Consider the following 15099-nt stretch of genomic DNA (forward strand, 5'->3'; position numbering starts at 1 on the left):
GGCCGGCAAGATGCCCCGCCCCCTTCGTTAGTTCATCTGGGCGCGTCGCAGTCGCGCCCGGCCCGGCGTCCGACGTGCATCCTGGCGGTTTCCCGGTGAGTTGCGGCGCCCGGCCGTTGGGGCCGGTGTTCGTTGGGGCCGCTGACGGCCGGGGCCAGAGGGCGGGTGGGCTAAGGGGGCCCGAGGGCGGTGGGCTAGGGGGGGCCCGAGGCTGCCTGTAAGCAGGTTTGTTTGGGGATGCCGCAGGCCGCGGGGCCGGAGGGTGGCTTCCATGACTGCATTTACCTTGGTTGCCCTCAGTGTGCCGGGCCTGAGGGGAGAGGGAAGGCCTGTAGGTGGGCTTTTGCATCCTGAGAATGTTCTGTGCAGCCCCGAGATTAAGGCTGCATTCTCTAGGGGGAGGTCATTTTTCCGTAGATGGGAAGACTGTCTTAACCGAAGTTTTCTAATAGTGGGCCACGCTGTCTCCTTAGGTATCGAGCTCGGGGTCACTGGACAGGTGCACGCAGAGGCTTGGTTTGCTTTACTAAAAGTATCACGTAGTACTGTGGATTATTGACTTGCCTGAGTATTTTAATAGAGGCATCTGTAGTGTTCATTGGAAACACTGAGTAACAAACAATGAATTCTGCCTGGGACAAATAGGGGAAAGTTTTCTAAAGAGAGGAGGTGGCAAAAGAGGGCCCTGAGGTCTCTTACCTATGAAATTAACTTCATGAGATAAGACAGCGGAGTGAGAGGTAATGTATCTTGATGGCCTATAGTATAGCTCGCATCTGCCTTCTAGTGTCAGACTAACCTTGGGGAAGCTTCCTTAACCTCTGTAAGCCTCAGTTTTCTTATTAGGACGGTGGAGCTGATAATAAGAATACAGTAAGTAGTTCCCTTTATCCACAAAGTATGCATTCCAAGACACCCCCACCCGCGGTGGATGCATAAAACCTTGGATAGAACTGAACCGAATATATAAATAAGGCCCCTGACTTAGGATGGTTTGACCTAAATTTTTCAACTTTACATGAGTTTATTGGGAAATAGCCTTATTGTAAGCCCTGGAACATCTGTATTGTGTTTTTTCCTATATGATACATAGATATCTATGCTGAAGTTTAATTTATAAGTTGGGCACAGTAAGATATTAATAACTGATAAAATGGAACAATTATAACTATACTGTAACAAAAGTTATACGAATGTGATCTTTCACTCAGTATCTGATTGTACTGTACTCAGGCACAGTAAGAAATTAAAAACAACATGTAATAATAAAATGGAACAGTTAGGACAATATTCTGAAAAAAGTTATGTGAATGTGGTCTCTCTCAAAATGTCTTATTATACTGTACTCATCTATTTTGGGACTACAGTTGACCTCTGGTAACTGAAACCATGGAAAGTGAAACCTCAGATAACGGGGGCGACTACTTACTGTATTTACTAAATAGGGTTATGAGGGTTCAGTGATCTAATCTGCGTGTAGCGCTTAAAACGACCTAATTCATAGTACATTCTCAAACGTATATTCATTGATAGAATCACACACTTGTCCTGGGGAGACTGGCATTTTGAAAGTTGACTTCTTGCAAGACTTCCTACTTTTTTTTGTTTGTCTCTATTGCTAAATGTAAGGCCCAGATTGGCAGGGAAAAAGACAAGCTGGTGCTTCACCAGGCAGAGGACTGTGCTTAAGCAGAGGTTGAATGCCCTTTTAGCAAAATGGACTTGAGCTTCTTCCTGTCTTTCCTACTCTGGGCAGAACCCTGTTCTTGGGTCACAAATGAATAAAACAGTACAACCTGAGTGACATCTTCATAGGCAAGGATTATTTAGAAATCATTTGTTTTTCTGATTTTTTGGAAAACTATAGGCAATTTTTTAGGCTTGCATATTTAAAGCACATATCTGGAACTTGGATGCTTTAGCTGTTAAACTGCCCATGGGTAGAACTGGGGGACCATAAACTCAGATGAGAAGAAAAATTGCATCTTTGTGTTCCCTAACCTCTAACTGAAATTTAGCATTTTCTTCTATTATGAATATAGGCAACAAACCACAGTATGAACAATGTGACTTTGTAATGAATAGAAATTACAGTTATTTTAATATCTCAGGACATCGGTTAAGCTCCTTACAACTTTGAGATTAAGGTAGTTATTAGCTTGGATGCTAGATCTTATATAATAATGTTAATAAGTACATGCTTTCACAAATTTAGATTTTGTATTTTGATAAAATTTCAACACACAGTCTGTCCTCATTATTTGTGGATTCAGTATTTGTGAATTTACCTACTCACTAAAATTTATTTGTAGCCCCCAAATCAGTACTTGCAGCACTTTTGTCGTCTTTGCAGGCCATGTGCAAGGTGGTGAAAATTTTAAGTCTCCTGATATGCATGTTCTCAGCCGAAGTGAAACAAGGCAACACTCTGCCTTCTTTTTTCAGCCCTTTTTGTAGTCTTTAGTGCCACACTTTTTGCATTTTTGTGTTTTTTGTTGGTGATTCCATTGTTTAAGTAAGATAGCCCCCAAACATGCTGCTGAAGTGTTGACTAGTGTTCCTAAGTGCAAGAAGGCTGTGATGTGTCTTATGGAGAAAATATGTGTTAGATAAGCTTTGTTTAGGCATGAGTTTAATATTAATGATTACTAATGTATATTCAGTAAAGTGCCTTTAAAGAGAAAGAAACATAAAACATGGTTATGTATTGATCAGTTAACAAAAGTGTGCCCAGAGGTTTTCAGGAACCTAACTCTGTGTTTCCTTGAGAAGTGATGATTCACTATTTGATAAGTTGGTGTTTGTGGCAACTTTATAGGACATAATTGCTGTGAATAATGAGAATCTACTATACTTGGTTTCCTTTCTAATGCTATGTATTTTCTGTATTTAAAGATGTTCTGAGAAGGGGTTTATAGGTTTTAAATGGCTGCTAAAGGGGTCTGTGGCACACACAAAAAATAAGAACCCTTAATGTAGTTTGAGAAATTAAATCTATTCTTTTTTTTTGAGTCAGAATCTCACTCTGTTGCCCGGGCTAGAGTGCCATGGTGTCAGCCTAGCTCACAGCAACCTCAAACTCCTGGGCTCAAGTGATCATTCTACCTCAGCCTCACGAGTAGCTGGGACTACAGGCATGTGTCACTATGCCCGGCCAATTTTTTCTATATATTTTTAGTTGTCCTGCTAATTTCTTTCTATTTTTTTTAGTAGAGACAGGAGTCTCACTCTTCCTCAGGCTGGGAATCTATTCTTAAAGTAAGTTAGGTCTATGTTTAGCTGAGCTAAGTCCTTGAAGACTTTGATGCCTTTTGGGAGACATGTGTCTCCTTCCAGTCCCTGCTCTTGTTTATATGCCTATTGTCTCTTTTTTTTTTTTTTTTTGAGACAGAGTCTCACTTTGTTGCCCAGGCTAGAGTGAGTGCCGTGGCGTCAGCCTAGCTCACAGCAATCTCAAACTCCTGGACTCAAGAGAGCCTTCTGCCTCAGCCTCCCAAGTAGCTGGGACTACAGGCATGCGCCACCATGACCGGCTAATTTTTTGTATATATATTAGTTGGCCAATTAATTTCTTTCTATTTATAGTAGAGATGGGGTCTCGCTCTTGCTCAGGCTGGTTTTGAACTCCTGACCTTGAGCAATCCTGCCTCGGCCTCCCAGAGTGCTAAGATTACAGGCGTGAGCCACAGCGCCCGGCCCCTATTGTCTCTTAAAGGCATTTTTGGTTGAGACCTCTGTGTATAAGAACTTGGATATCTTTGGACTCCCCTATATTGGTTGTTGAGTTTTTAGTACAATTTAAAATTAAAAGAGGGTATAGTTTTGTTTCTCTAAAGAGCAGCAAGGGACAGTGACTGGTCACTCTCTGTGGTCAGACTTGGGGAAAAGAAATTATGGGATAGGAGTAGGTGGTAGTTGGGTCTTTAGGTTCAAAGGTGAAAAGAAGACCACACTACCTAGTAGGGCTTGTGAAGGGGGCTTGAGAGACTGATCTATAGAAAGGTGTCAGAACAACTCCATAAAGAAGGGTTGTCTTATTTTCTTGGTCAAGGGAATCACCTGTAGCCCCCTCTGTCCTGATGACACCCCCTTACTAAAACCCTGGTGTTGTTTCCACAGAGCTGTCTGGCCTTTTACTCTTCATCCTTGGTTAAGGAAATGACCAACCAGGTAAGTCTTAGGTTAGGGGGAAAATATCATTTGATCTCTGGCAAATTCAAGTCCAGTAGGTTGTCTGGGTGTGTAGTCAAGAAACTAGCATCTAATTCTTGCTCTGTTCCTAAAGAGCTAGGTGACCCTGGGCACCTAGTCACAACAAAATTAGGTGGCACTAGTAAAATGCTTGACACTAAAAGGAGGATTAGTTTAAGTCTTTACCACAGTTTAGAGGGGGATTGAGGAAACTTAAAAGACTTTGTACACCAAAACAAAGATGAGAACAGAAGATAGAACAGGGAAAACATATCTCTATAATAAGATTAGGGCCAGGAAGGGTGGCTCATGCCTGTAATCTCAGCACTTTGGGAGGCTGAGGAGGCGGTAGGATTGCTTGAGGCCAGGAGTTCAAGACCAGCCTGGATAACACAGGAAGACCCTGTTGTCTCTACAACTACAAAGAAAATGTAATAAGATTAGGACAAAGTTAACAGGTTATTATGCAGGCTGCATTGTCTTATACAACTGCAAAAATTAAGCTACAAACTGGACTCTGAGCTTCCTGGTCATCAGAGCAGAAAAAGAAAACATAATTTATTAGTCTCCTGTTGGAGGTGGGTAGTAGTAGAGAAGGAGAAAGTATCAGTTTCTTAAAGAATTTTTTTCTGGTATGACTGTGCAAATCTTGCATAAAGTGGGAATCAAGGAGCTTGCAGGATGGTCAGAGTGACAGCAGAGGAAGTAGCTAACACTATATGACCATATCTTCTTGGGGGGAGTGTGGTAGGGGAGGGGATGTGGGATATCTGAAATCTGACCATTGGTTTAATGTGGCTTCTGTTCCTTTTTAGTACAGCATTCTCTTCAAACAAGAGCAAGGTAAGTAGTCTGCCTGTTTAAACAAATTCATCTGTGAAAAACTGTTGTACCTGGTTTCTTTAAGATTTTTATAATGCAGTTCCCAACTAATGATGCAGAAGATTGGCAGAGGCAGGTGAAAACAAATACACTTAAAAACAAACAAAAAACCTGAACAACTAACTATTACTGCGGAGAAGCAGCAGGAGTCATATGATAGATTGGAGAACTCCAGGCTCAGGAAAGCTTTCTCACCTGAGGAAGACATAACTGAACTTCCCAGCTGCCAACGGAAGATAAAATTCTTTGAGCCTCAGAAGTCTGTTAATACCAGCTCATCTGGGGAGGTGAACTTGAGCCTGGCCCTGAACTTGCAACTTGCCTTGGGGTCTTTATATAGAGTCCTTCACTTACAACCAGGAGTAGTGTTTATGCATGAACTACTCACACATCTTAGACTAGATGAGTTAGGGGAGGCCTGAGGAATTTGTGGAATGCCTAATAAAAGCTCTTCTACTCTAAGTAGCTACCATTTGGGTCATCTGAAGTTTAAGCCAAAAGCATTCTTCCAAGTTACTTAGTATACGTGACTGCTAAGCTAATGGACATGCCAGTCAACTACCTCGTATGTAGCTAATGCCATCCAGGTGGCATGTTAGCAGGCTGGGGTCAGGTGGCGATTGTAATTAAAGCCATGACTCACTATATGTAACTCATAGCTGTTTAAGTGTAATGTCATTATATTCATACTTTGGAAAGGTAGCCCTGGATAATTGCTGCCAGACATGGATAAAGCCTTCATGTGTACTTGTCATATTTTTATAAGCACACTACGTCTGCAGACCCAACAGCATGGCCCACCAAACATGCTGTTTGCAAACTTAGATTTAAGGTTAATTGAGAGATTGGATTTGAATCCTAGCTGTGCCGCTTCTTAGCTTTGTGACTTTGGGTGAGCTATCATACTAGGCTTCTCTAAAGCTCTGATTCTTTGTCTATAAAATGAGGATGATATTAATGGTACCTTCTTCATAGGGTTGTTGTAATAACTGGTCCATTAAGCATGACAAAGTTACTTTTGGTAAAAGGCAACTTATGTATAGAGACTATATTAGGTATTTGTTTTTAGACCTTTGGTTGAACTGTCTACTGTAAACAGCACAGATTTCTGAAGATCTCTAAGGTGTGTCTCTCACCAAGTTTAGGTTTTTTTTGGGAGGGAGGGGACGTTCCCCACTGGTTTTACTTGTTTTATCCAAGTGATAGCTTTCCAGACTGCTTTAAAGGAAAGGATGTTGGATTTGAAGTCCGAAGACCTGGCTTATTTTGGTACTGCCTTCCCACCTGGTAAACGTGCTTCTTCAGAACATCCAGTTTTTATACGTGCCTCCACAATTCCAATAAAAGCTGTATGGGAAAGTGCTTGTAAATAGTAAAGAAGATATGAGTGGATGTTACCTCACAATTATTGAACAATATTTCAGCTTCATTTTACCACATTAAATTTGGAAGTTGCATACATGAAAACTTTATAAATGAAGCATTTCCATTCTAGCCCATGATGATGCCATTTGGTCAGTTGCCTGGGGGACAAACAAGAAGGAAAACTCTGAGACAGTGGTCTCAGGATCCCTGGATGACCTGGTGAAGGTCTGGAAATGGTGAGCACCTCTTCCTTAACATATAGATTTGGGAAATTGGGGACAAGGGTTTTGCTGGTGGGCTCTCAAGTCACAATTAGGGAAGTGTTAATTTTTTCTAGTCAAGAAAGCAATAGCAATATGATGATATAAAAAAGTCCCAAAGTAAAAACCTGGTAACATTTGCTGTTTTATAGTTTATCAATTCTCTGACTCTGTATTTCATAGACCATTGGTAATGCATAGTCACAAGGACCCAGAATTACAGATGCCAGGTACAGTGTGTTGTGTGTGAAGAAATCCATTTCTCTGTCCCCTGTTGAAGGCGTGATGAGAGGCTGGACCTACAATGGAGTCTGGAGGGACATCAGCTGGGGGTGGTGTCTGTGGACATCAGCCACACCCTGCCCATTGCTGCATCCAGTTCTCTTGATGCTCATATTCGGCTCTGGGACTTGGAAAACGGCAAACAGATAAAGTCTATAGATGCAGGACCTGGTAAGAGTTTTACTTTTAGGGGAGAAAAATAGAGGTTCATGATCCCTTTTCTAAAACCCTTAGGGATAGATGTATTTTACAGTTGAGAATTTTTTGAATTTGAAAGGGGTGATATAGATACATGAACTGTATATTACATAATACCTTCAGTGGGGCTGGAATAGCACTGTAATCAAACACTAATCTCTACAACTAAACATAAGAATTTATACTAAGTGTGATAAATATAGGCTATAAATAGCCTTATGTCAGTTCAGGTCAGGTTTTGCTGCCAAATGAATTTTGGTAGTAAACCTATGAAAAAACTCACAGTTTTCAGAGCTTTTGGATTTTAGAATTGCTGGTTTGGAATTGTGGACCTATATTTGGATGGTCCAGAGGTTCTCTGTTTGCCATGTTCTGAATTGATACATTCACTGCCTTATAAAAGCTTAAGGCATAAAGCACTGTGTCCTCATGTATTTGTATCATGGTAATCTCTACTAATTATACTTAAAGGGTTTGATTTATAGTATGTGATAGATAGGGAACTTTTTAAGAAACAAATTCAAATTCATTGATTTTTTTTGTTTTAAGTACTGTAGGACAGCATAATCTTGTCCATTAGCCTTGATAAACATCTGAGGTGGTGGAATTTGATGTCGGTGGCCTGGATTTTTGTGGAACAAGCAGTACGACATACAGATGACTACATAGCATTCACCTGCAGAGCCTATTCTGCCAGAATGGGTGTGACTGCTAGAGGGCAGATAGCCTGGTGTCTCTCTGGCACACCCCTTTGTGGGTTGATTGAGAGAAGAGCTGCTTAGATGCTTCATTAACATAATTGCCTTGATTGATGCTTCAGCTGGATTTGCCTCCCACCAGTTATGCTTACCTAGGCTAGAGTGAGTGCCATGTGAGTGAGTGCCATGGCGTCAGCCTAGCTCACAGCAGCCTCAAACTCCTGGACTCAAGTGATCCTCCTGCCTCAGCCTCTCGAGTAGTTGGGCCTACAGGCATAAGCCACTGCGCTTGGCTAATTATTTCTATTTTAGTTGACTGACTGATTTTTTCTATTTTTAGTAGAGATGAAGTCTCGCTCTTGTTGAGGCTGGTCTCGAACGCCTGACCTCAAGTGGTCTTCCTGCCTCGGCCTCCCAGAGTGCTAGGATTATAGGCATGAGCCACTGTGCCTGGCCCATCCTAGGCTATTTCTATATTGGGTTGTCTGAAAACTGAGTGCATTTCCCCTCAGAAGCAGTATTCCTTGTCTATGATGCTTACTACTAGCACTTTTTTAAAAATATGCATGCCCATCCTATATTTTGGATCCACTGAATCAGTTTTCAGAGTGTGTAGGCTGGGATATGTATTAGGAAAAAGCTACTCACACACTCTGACTTCCTGGATGTTTGTCTTTGTATATGCCCTTATCCTATTTACATTACTTATATGTAGAAGACTTGCAAACCATCTGCAAAGTTTATTAAGACTCTGATATATAAAGAGCATCTTAAAAAGAGAGGAGGAAGAGGCATATCTCTTGCTGCTTTTTTTTAATCTCAGACACTTAAGCCCCCCAGGACCCGTAACGCTTTGGCCACTGCATGGTTGTGGCCCTGGACACACAGCAACTGAAGAACCGGTTCTAGATTGGTTCCAAGTAAAAGGATAGTGTGTCTGTCAGTTCTCCTTCCCTGACAAACCTACCTTATACTGGATATTCTCCAAGTGTGCAAAGCTGTAAAGTTTACTATTATGAAAGAAAAAGATACTGAGGGGAATAAATGGGTTGGATTTACTTTCTTTTTGGATAGGACTCTGCATGAAACTAGACCAGGCCATTAAACAATAGTCGTTTGGTCAAGTAACAAAAGCAAGCATTGCTATTGGCTGCTAAAGAGCAGCTCAATTCATTTGAAGGTAAAACTCCTTTGATGAGTCTAGGTCTAGTGAATGTAGGGGAAATGGATACTTAAGTTATATGAGTCTTGAAAATATGCATGGAGAATGTAAACCACTGCAAAAGGTAGACAAAAAGAGAAGAGAGAAAATCCCAGGTCCTGGAGAAGAAAGTGAGGAAGTAGAAGAAAGTGAAGATGAAGGAGAGGATCCTGCATTTGGTAGCCCAGCCCGGCTGTAGCTTTCCAGCAGCTGATCATGAAGAAGAACAAAGGTGGGAATATGAGTCTCCTCCATGTTGGGTGGCTGAAGATGCCCAAAGGTAAAGAAAAATAACTTTTTAAATGATGAGGTACAACTGATTAAAATAAATATTTGTTATGCATACATTAAAATCTTAGATTGCAAGGTTTAATTGAGGAATAAAAATTGTTCCTTCTATAGCATAAGGATATTTGGTACTAAAAGTTCTGTGTTGCAAAATAATTCATAGGGAAATCTAAAAATAATTTAGAAGTGTTTTATTAAACTTTGAGGAATAAAGATCAGGTTTTCTGGCCAGGTATGCTGACTCATGCCTGTAATCCTGGCACTCCAGAAGTCCGAGGCTGGAGGATTGATTGACGCTAGGAGTTGAAGACCAGCTTGAACAAGAGAAAGACCCTGGCTCTACAAAAAATTAGCCAGGCATAGTGGCATATGCCTATAGTCCCAGCTATTTGGGAGGCTGAAGCAGGAGGATCCGTTGAGCCCAGGAGTGTGAGGTTGCAGTGAGCTATGATGAAGCCAGTACATTACCAGTACATTCTAGCCCAGGTGACAGAGTGAGACTCTGTCTCAAAAAAAAAAAAAAAAAAGAGGTTTTTCTGCCAACTATTATTCATGTAAATGGCTAATTATAATAGGAATAAGAAAACATAATTCTGTTAGAATAAATGCTACTATCATTTAGGAATAAAGATATTAAAAACCAGCTATTTGGGAGGTCGATAAAAGATTTTTTAGGTCTTGTTGGTTAACTGAGCAATTTTAAAGTAAATTTCATTTTTAAAACATTTCCTAAGTAAAGTAACAAAGTTAAATGATTTGTTACTTAGAATATGTGTGTGAAAATTTTCAAGAGAATTTTATTTTAAAAAAATAGCCTGGATGTGGTGGTGACCCTTGTGTGCTAGAGCCTTTGCCTACCATGAAAAAGCTCACAGAGGCCTCTCCTCTTTTTCACTGTCCCGTGAGCTGAGAAGGGCAGGGCAGGCCAACAGTCCTGACTGCTGAGTCCTGTCCCAGGAATGAGGAAGGTGACTTAGGAAGGTTCTTCTTTCCCTTGGATCTAACAAGCACTGTTCTTAGGCAGGTGTGAGGGGGGCAGGACTTTGAAATTGTCCCCATATACGAGTGGGCTTGGGTAGAACAACCCAGGCAGGTAGTGGAAACTAGAAGAATGTTCCTTGGCCTCTAGGCTCTGACCCAACTCTTAAAACTCTGAAGGATTGCCTCTGAAGGGTCTCATGTAACTGAGGAAAGAAATGCTAAAATACCATCGATGGTCTAGAAAGACGGATACAGTACTTATGCTTACTCAAGGCCGCACTTGAGTCTGGAGACCTTTACATTTTGGCCAAAGAAGCACTGTGGTGCATAAATAACATTTGAATAGAACTCTTGAAATTAACTGCAATGTGCAGTGTGACTTAAAAACTAATTGATTTTTTTAAACGGTTCCACATTCTGAGTTAAATTGTGGCAAATACTTTGTCATATTATAGTTTTATGTAAGAGTATTTCTGGTACATCATTTATTTATAGTTTAGTTGAGGTAAAATTTCACCTCTATACTTGCATTATGAAACTCATTCATTTAAAAATACAGTTAACTGAGTAGGTTTCTACAGGTGTGTAGCCATCTCCCGAATTCAGTTTTAGAATACCTCTATGCCCTAGAAGTTTCCCTCCTGCCCACTTGTGGTCAATCCCTGCTCCTACTCTCAGCCTCAGGCAATCACTGAACCAAGAACCACTCTTTCTGTCTCTATAGTTTTGAAAAATTTCATATAAGTGGAATTATATTTGTCTTTTTCTTTAATGTTTTTGAGGTTCATTCATGTTCTGAACATGGATTTGTTCCTTTTTATTGCTGAATAGTATTCCATTGTAAGGACTTACCTCATTTGGTTTATCCATTCACCAGTTAATGGACATTTGGATTGTTTCTAGTTTTGGGCTCTTACGAATAAAGAGTGAGTGGGCATATGTTTTCATTTCTTTTGGGTAACTACCTAGGAGTGGAATTGCTGGAAATTATTGTAAGTATGTGTCTTCTCTTCAGAAATTGGTAAACTGGTTTTTAAAATGGCTGTACTATTTTACATTCCCACCAGTGCATGAGGGTTCTGGTTTCTTTCTTTCTTTTTTTTTTTTTTTGAGACAGGGTCTCACTTTGTTGCCCAGGCTAGAGTGAGTGCCATGGCGTCAGCCTAGCTCACAGCAACCTCAAACTCCTGGGCCCAAGTGATCCTACTGCCTCAGCCTCCCGAGTAGCTGGGACTACAGGCATGTGCCACCATGCCCGGCTAATTTTTTGTATATATATTAGTTGACCAATTAATTTCTTTCTATTTATAGTAGAGACAGGGTCTCACTCTTGCTCAGGCTGGTTTCAAACTCCTGACCTTGAGCAGTCTGCCCACCTCGGCCTCCCAGAGTGCTAGGATTACAGGCGTGAGCCACCTCGCCCGGCCGGTTCTGGTTTCTTCATATCCTTATTAACACTTGGTTTGTCCTATTTTCATTAAAAATTTAAGAAGCCCTTAAACTAAATTTAAACCTGGTAAAGAACTAGCATCTTTACAACACAGTTTTCTGAGTCAGGACACCATTTATTCAATTGAAAAAATGTATCTTTTGATAAAACTTTAGTTATTAAAATTAAGGTCAAATCTGTTCTCACTATTTTTTTTCCTTCATTTTTCTGTTTAGTGGATGCTTGGACTTTGGCCTTTTCTCCTGATTCCCAGTATCTGGCCACAGGAACTCATGTGGGGAAAGTGAACATTTTTGGTGTGGAAAGTGGGAAAAAGGAATATTCTTTGGACACAAGAGGAAAATTCATTCTTAGTATTGCATATGTAAGGAAACATTGCTCTCTTTTCTCTTTCTGATTCTTTCAGTTTACCCTTCCAGCCTGTTTCAGTCCTCGGCACAGATTCCTCATTGGGTTGCTTGAGCAGCCACTGTCTTGCTGGTGTGCTTTGCCAGCCATCCTGTTAGACTTATAGCCAGCAGGAGACTTGCTTGTGTTTGATAGGGATAGCTTAACAATGTGGAGTCTCAAAGTGCCCATTTTTCCATATGTTCTCTGAACAGAGTCCTGATGGGAAATATCTGGCCAGTGGAGCCATAGATGGAATCATCAATATTTTTGATATTGCAACTGGAAAACTTCTGCATACACTGGAAGGTAGAGTTCATCATCATATTTTTGCAAATTGATTATCAGATCACAAAGGAAGAATTATTATTTAATTAAAATGCCATTAAATGACAAATTAGCATTAGATTTATAAAATACCATCAGTTTCAGTTGGAAAATTGAAATATATCCAGGTTTTAGTCTTGTCACTGTAGTTTTAACCTAGACAATATTAGTTCTTATAACAGTGTTAAATGCTTGTTTTGGTGAACAAACTTATTTTTTATTTATGTGTTAATATTATCCTAGCTATATGAATGTCTCATTTCTGTCATTTTTTGTTCTAAAGAACTTTGTGATTGGAAAACAACTTCTTTTTGTTGATAATTTGAAGGTCCTCTGGGAAGGAGGACTAGGTAGCTAAAGAACAGGGATAGGATGTAGGAGGAGACATTATGACATGCTTCTATACTGTTTTGAATTCTAACCAAGTGAATATATCATCTCCTCACTTTATCCTTTACCCTACAATAAAAGATTTGGTAGAGAAATAACATTTGTTCAACCTTACATTTAGAAGCAATGCATATTTCCTTGTTTGGCTATATTTGTAGAAGATGAGTTTTTTAAAGCAATGTAATGCTGAAGTCAAGGAAGGGTAATAAGGAGAAATGACTTAAGGAAGAGAATCTGGGGTTATATGGGTGTTTCTAGAACAATAAGAGGGGAAGGGCCTAGTTAGTACCCTCCTTTTCCTGAATGGAGCACCTGGGCAGTCCAGCTCAGTGACTCATGGTCATTAAAAGGGGCATACTCAGTGGGAAGCCATATGATAAGGAGACAGGGAGGAGACAGTGGTTTGCCAGATTAACAAGGGCCTTTTGAATTTTAGGCCATGCCATGCCCATTCGCTCTTTGACATTTTCCCCGGACTCTCAGCTCCTTGTCACTGCTTCAGATGATGGTTACATCAAGATCTATGATGTGTAAGTTACCTTGTTGAGATTAAAGGTGTCTCACCACCAATGTATGTTCTTGTCCCCTTATTGTTAGGAGGAGCCCTGGGGAGGTGTGCTGCTCCCTGTCCTGGATCTAGTGAAGGCTTGTGCTCAGGTCACATCAGACACCCTTGTCTCCTCAGGCCATCCTCCATTGTTCAATGCCCCTGTCTTTGAGCTTAGTGTGTGTCCTCAGAGGTTGCATAGAGGAAGACCTGCATGGGTTCCCTGGTAGGATCAGATCAGATACTTGCTACTTTTTGTCAGGCAGCCTGTTTTTTTGTGGGCTTACTGATTTTAAATTCTTTGGGGGTAGGTAAGTAGTATACAGATGAAGAAATGAAGCTATGGGCTCTGGTTGGCCCCAAGTGACAGTAAAAAATTAGAACATCCATTTTTTAGGAGTGGAGGTATTCCAGCAGACACTCCTCTGTCCTAGTTAAGGAGCTGTCCATTTGTAAGTCACCCCACTGCAAGTCTAGATGAGGCAGCATTTCGGTTGTTGATACTGCCAATGTAGAAGTGAGTTAACCATTCTCTTCAGTTCACAGCTCTCTATCATTGTGAGCATGTGCAGGCCCCTTTCTCTTATTTTCCCCATCATTCTCAGCCCCTACTCCCGTTCGCTCCAAAATATCCCCTGTAATGCGTTTGATATGTGTCCTTGGTACTATGACTTGGTGCTGTGACCACTCTCCCTGCTAGGTGTGCCTTTGGTTCATTACTCCTGAATGTGGCATTCTGTTCTATTGTATGCATACTTCCCACCCTCCATCCCTAGCTGTGGGTGCTGAGACTGCCTCCACCTTCACGTGCCACAACCTGATCGTTTGTATGCATGTCCTTTAAGGAGCCTGTGAGAGTTTTTTGGGAGTTTAAACTTGGGAGTAGAAACCCTTCTAGCCTACTTCTGGCAGCTTTTGGATGGCAAAAGGTCAAGTAGACATGGAATTAGAATTGCAGCTTTTGAAATTAGAGCCAAATGAGGGTGCTAGGGTCCAGAGGGTAAGATGTCTCTCTAGAGTTGTACTTGCTTGCTGGCAGCAGAGCCGGTATAAATGTAGAAATTCTTTGCATATCTGACTTCTTTGTATGACTTTCATTGCTACTATTTTATTGATCCTCCCAACAACCAGTGAGGTAGCAGCACAGATTAGTGTCCCCATTATGCACATGGGGAACGCAGGCTGAGGTGATGATTTGCCCAGGTGGTGGCACTGAATGAAGATCTAGGACTTTTTACGCTCTTGTGGTCCCGCTGCATCCCCCTGAGCCTGCCCTTCCTAACACCTAACTAAGTAGAGGTCTGCTCTACTCTGCTGAGGTCTGTTTTCAGGAGTAAAATTGGTGACCTCACTTAGGCCTTAGGGTTATTCGCTTGCCAATTCTCTTGAAAATTTAGCAGGCGTCCCTCCCATTTGGAAATAGGTAGATGTGTCCAAGACCCTGGTCAGACCACCTAATGTGAGGGCCAGGCAGGTCAGAGTGTCAGGGACATGGCTGCCTTGTGAAGAGGGAAAGCCACCCAACGATGGCCGATACCCTGGCCATCTCCTACACTGAGCAGGGAGGCTTTCTGAAGTTGGGTGATTTGGTTTCACTTTTATTAAAAAAGTAGAAATGGCTGTGGTGAGTAGACCTGTATTTTTATTAATTA

At 41.2% G+C, this 15099-nt stretch overlaps 1 protein-coding gene across 2 annotated transcripts in view; it reads left to right on the top strand.

The window, feature by feature from the left end:
• SKIC8 (SKI8 subunit of superkiller complex) overlaps positions 1 to 15099 on the top strand; it is a 21880-nt gene continuing 6781 nt past the window's right edge. The window contains exons 1-8 of one of the 2 annotated variants that reach the window (XM_012739416.3): positions 1 to 95; positions 4120 to 4170; positions 5007 to 5034; positions 6569 to 6674; positions 6979 to 7151; positions 12012 to 12160; positions 12399 to 12492; positions 13337 to 13430. In XM_012739416.3, the coding sequence (XP_012594870.1) occupies positions 4159 to 4170; positions 5007 to 5034; positions 6569 to 6674; positions 6979 to 7151; positions 12012 to 12160; positions 12399 to 12492; positions 13337 to 13430 (656 nt within the window). In that variant the 5' untranslated portion in view covers positions 1 to 95; positions 4120 to 4158. Of the gene's footprint in view, positions 96 to 206; positions 226 to 4119; positions 4171 to 5006; positions 5035 to 6568; positions 6675 to 6978; positions 7152 to 12011; positions 12161 to 12398; positions 12493 to 13336; positions 13431 to 15099 lie in introns of those variants that run through there. The other variant, XM_012739418.3, reaches the window with a different exon arrangement.

This window comes from Microcebus murinus, chromosome 6 (genome assembly GCF_040939455.1).
Source record: "Microcebus murinus isolate Inina chromosome 6, M.murinus_Inina_mat1.0, whole genome shotgun sequence".
NCBI lineage: Eukaryota > Metazoa > Chordata > Mammalia > Primates > Cheirogaleidae > Microcebus > Microcebus murinus.